This window comes from Mastomys coucha, unplaced genomic scaffold, assembly GCF_008632895.1.
Source record: "Mastomys coucha isolate ucsf_1 unplaced genomic scaffold, UCSF_Mcou_1 pScaffold21, whole genome shotgun sequence".
Classification (NCBI taxonomy): Eukaryota; Metazoa; Chordata; class Mammalia; order Rodentia; family Muridae; genus Mastomys; species Mastomys coucha.
Genome location: NW_022196904.1, coordinates 92,517,467 through 92,522,155, shown reverse-complemented (window position 1 = coordinate 92,522,155; position 4,689 = coordinate 92,517,467). Strand labels below are relative to the sequence as shown.

At 38.7% G+C, this 4,689-nt stretch overlaps 1 protein-coding gene across 1 annotated transcript in view; it reads left to right on the top strand.

Annotated features, from left to right (window-relative positions):
* Positions 1–3,981: 3,981 nt before the first annotated feature.
* The window catches only part of LOC116101316 (olfactory receptor 51V1-like), a 2,192-nt gene continuing 1,484 nt past the window's right edge, over positions 3,982–4,689 (top strand). The window contains exon 1 of the mRNA XM_031384910.1: positions 3,982–4,689. Coding sequence (XP_031240770.1) covers positions 3,982–4,689 — 708 coding nt within the window.

The following is a 4,689-nucleotide window of genomic DNA, read 5'->3' as shown; positions in this document are numbered from 1 at the left end:
ACCCCACCCTCTCCCACTTATTGGCCCTGGCATTCCCTTACACTGGGGCACAGAACTTTCACAGGGCTCCCTTTGGGTCCTGATCTGGTATTGAGTAAGGGAAAAGGAATGAAGCCCTGAGGGCCAGTAGAAAGAATGGGAATTCTGTGGTGTAAATGAACCACATTTTCTGTATCCATTCTTCTGTTGTGAGACATCTAGGTTGTTTCCAGCTTTTGGTCATCACAAACAAGGCTGCTATAAACATAGTGGAACACGTGCCCTTGTGGCATGGTGGGGCATCTTTTGGGTATATTTCCCAGAGTGGTATAGCAGAGTCTTCAGGTAGATCTATTTCCAATTTTCTGAGGAACCACCAGAATGATTTCCAGAATGGTTGCACCAGTTTGCAATCCCACAAGCAATGGAGGAGTGTTCCTTTTTCTACATTCTCACCTGCATCTGCTGTCACCTGAGTTTTTGATCTTAGTCTGACTGGTATGAGGTGGAATCTCATACAAGTTTTGATTGGCATTTCCCTGATGACTAAGGATGTTGAAAATTTTTTAGATGCTTCTCAGCCATTCTGTATTCTTCAGTTGAGAATTCTTTATTTAGATCTGAACCCCATTTTTTAATAGGTTATATGGTTCTCTGGAGTTTAACTTCTTGAGTTCTTTTTATATTTTGGATATTAGCCCTCTATTGGATGTAGGTAGGGTTGGTAAAGATCTTTTCCCAAATTATTGCTTGTTGTTTTGTATACAGCAAAATGCTAGGTCCTGTTTATGTATCTAATCTGTTAGTCTTTTTATTGGGGAATTAGTTCATTGATGTTAAGAGATATTAAGGAATAGTGATTGTTACTTTCTGTTATTTTTGTTGTTAGAGGTGGAGTTATGTTTGTGTGGCTATCTTCTTTTGGCTTTGTTGAAGGAATATTACTTTCTTACTTTTTCTAGGGTACAGTTTCCCTCCTTGTATTGGAGTTTTCCATCTGTTATTCTTTGTAGAGCTGTATTTGTGGAGAGATATTGTGTAAATTTGGTTTTGTCATGGAATATCTTGGTTTCTCCTTCTATGGTAATTGAGAGTTTTGCTGGGTATAGTAGCCTGGGTTGGCATTTTGTGTTCGCTTAGGGTCTGTATGACATCTGTCCAGGATCTTCTGGCTTTCATAGTCTTTGTTGAGAAGTCTGGTATCATTGTGATAGGTCTGTATTTATATGTTACTTGACATTATTCCCTTATACTTCTAATATTCTTTGTTTGTTTTGTGCATTTGATGTTTTATTATATGATGGAAGGAATTTCTTTTCTGGTCCAATCTATTTGGAGTTCTGGAGGCTTCTTGTTTATGGGTATCTCTTTTTTTAGGTTAGGGAAGTTTTCTTCTATAAGTTTGTTGAAGATATTTGCTGGCCTTTTAAGTTGGAAATCTTTGCTCTTTTCTATATCTATTATCCTTAGATTTTGTCTTTTCATTGTGTCCTGAATTGCCTGGATGTTTTGGGTTAGGAACTTTTTACTTTTTGCATTTTCTTTGACTACTGTGTTAATTTTTTCTATGGTATCTTCTGCCCCTGACCTTCTCTCTTTTATCTCTTGTATTCTGATGGTGAAGCTTGCATATACTACTCCAGATTTCTTTCCTAGGTTTTCTATCTCCAGCTTGTCTTTCTTTGTGGTTTCTTTATTGTTTCTATTTCCATTTTTAGATCTGGATGGTTTTGTTCAATTTCTTCACCTGTTTGGTTGTGTTTTCCTGTAGTTCTTTAAGAGAGTTATTTATGTCCTTCTTAATGTCCTCTGTCATTATCATGAGATATGATTTTAAATCAGAGTCTTGCTTTTCTGGTGTGTTGGCATATTCAGGGCTTGCTGTGGTGGGAGAACTGGGTTCTGATGATGCTAAATAGCCTTGGTTTCTGTTGGAAAAGTTCTTGCATTTGCTGGCTATCTGTGGTGTTACCTGGTCTTGCCGTCTCTGACTGTGGCTTGTCCCTCCTATAAGCCTGTCTGTCAACACTCCTGGGAGACCAGCTCTCTCCTGAGAGGAATTTGGGTATGGAGAGCTGTGGCACAGGGTCATCTCAGGGGCATAGACAGAAACTGAAAGGATCCTGTCCCAGGCTGCTCTTTGATTCCTGTGTTCTGATGGCTCTGGGAGGGTACGTCTTAGGCCAAGAATTTGAGCAGAAGTGGTGTTCTCACCTGGGTTTTTAGGTGTGTCAGCACTCCTGGGACACCAGCTTTCTCTTGGCAGGATTTAGGTGCCCAGAGCTGTGACACAGGGTGAGCTCCATGGCACAGACAGAAACCGAAGCCCAAGGCAAGAGGTTGTCCTCTTATAAAGGACAGCATTTAATTGGGGCTGGCTTACAGGTTCTGAACCGCTGGAGAAGCAGAGAGTTCTAAATCTTCATACAAAGGAAGCCAGGAGCAGATTGTCTTTATGTGTTTTTTAGAAAAATATTTCTTTCATTTTTTTGATATTATAATATAATTGAATTATTTTCTCTTCCTTTTTATCTCACTATTATCTCTCAAATAACCCTTCTTCATTTTATCAAATTTGTGGAATCATTTAATATCATATACATAATATATATATATAACCACCCAATTACACCTTTCTTAGTATATTTAATATTAGTGATATTTATGTTTTAAGTCTGATGATCTGGTAGAACAACCATTAGTATGCTTTTCTCTGGGGGGACTATTTCTCCTGCTCTAAGCATTTTTAATAGGGGCCTGTAGTTCTTTGTGTAGGATTGAGGCCACCTAGACTTTCCTCATGTCTATTTTTGTGATTGTTTCAATACATGTTAGATAGTCAATGTTGGTGATAGATTGGATAGCCTTAATTTTTTTTAACTATTTCACAAGTGGGAAGTTCTCACAGACACTGTGATGGATGTATAGAAAGCAAGGCCTATATATACTTTATTTATTACTGTTGAACCATTCAATTCTTGAATGCCCAATTTATTCAAAATAGACATCACAGAGATTAGATAATATTATATTTTTTCAAAACAACTTAATTTTAAAATCCATGCCAATTATTTTAGGCTACATGTGAGGACATAAAATTTAACAATAAAATAAATTTGTTGAAAAGCTTACATCTTCTATAGATTAGAAAGGAATACAGCCGGGAAGGTGGTGGCGCACGCCTTTAATCCCAGCACTTGGGAGGCAGAGGCAGGTGGATTTCTGAGTTCGAGGCCAGCCTGGTCTACAAAGTGAGTTCCAGGACAGCCAGAGCTACACAGAGAAACCCTGTCTCGAAAAACCAAAAAAAAAAAAAAAAAAAAAAAGAAAGGAATACAAAGCATAATTCATATAGATGAGTAATTCACACAAGATTAAACACTGTGATGATCACCAAAACATTCAGATTCTACTAAGTTTGCTTTGTGTCCTTTTCTCTTGTAGTTCATATTCTAAAAAAAAATATGTCGGGGAAATGGAAGAACTTGAGAAGTGTGCAGCATTTGAGATGTAAGAAAATAAAATAATTAACCAATAAAAAAACAGAAGTGTTACTTCAATGGGTCTACTTCCATAGGAATTATTTTAAGAATTGAAGGTAGTGAAACTTTCCTCTGAAGTACCAAACAGGAAAATTCCCCATGCATTTCACAATCTCCCGTGGAGTGTACCAACCAGAACATCAATTTGTGCCTTTGAACAAGCACTGATGTTGTAGAATGGATTCTCAAAAGTACTGTAGACAATCTAAATCCCCTGAGTCCATAAACATTATTATTCCAATAAAACTCCCTGCTTTCTGATATCTCTAAAAGCTAGGTCTGAATGGTCAATGTTTATGTCTAGACAAGAGGTTTCCGCGATGATACACGGAGCAGGTTTCTAGTTCTTTGCTTATGAAAATTGAAAATTTATTCTCAAAGCAGGTAGATATTACTAGAAATTAAGATGTAAGATATGTAATGTAGAATAGATTTTAAGAAATATATATACTTTCCATCAATGTCTATTTTCTTGATGTCAAACTTAAGTATCTCTAGATTTGTTCTCGCTGGATTTCCTGGCCTGGAAGTCCACTATATCTTGTTTGCCATTCCTTTCTCAACCATCTATGCAATGGTGTTCCTGGGAAACTGCATGATACTTCATGTGATCCGAACAGAGCCAAGCCTGCACCAGCCCATGTTCTATTTCCTGGCCATGTTAGCCCTCACGGACCTGTGCATTGGGCTATCCACTGTGCACACGGTGCTGGGCATCCTTTGGGGCTTTCTTCAAGATATCAGCCTTGATGCCTGCATTGCGCAGTCTTACTTCATTCATGGTTTGTCCTGCATGGAGTCCTCTGTCCTCCTTGCCATGTCCTTTGACCGCTACATTGCCATTTGCAACCCTCTATGTTATTCCTCCATCCTAACCAATGACAGAATCGTGAAAATCGGAGTGGCCATCTTAAGTAGGAGTTCTATACTCATTCTTCCAGGTATCATCCGCCTGAAGTTCTTAAATTACTGCCGGCCTCATTTCCTCTCCCACTCTTTCTGCCTGCACCAAGACTTGATTCGCATGGCCTGTTCAGATATCCGCTTTAACAGTTTCTATGCTCTGTCTCTGGTGATTTGCACACTATTGCTGGATGCAATGATCATTCTTGCCTCCTACGTGATGATCCTGCACACAGTTCTGTCCATTGCATCCCGGGAGGAGAGA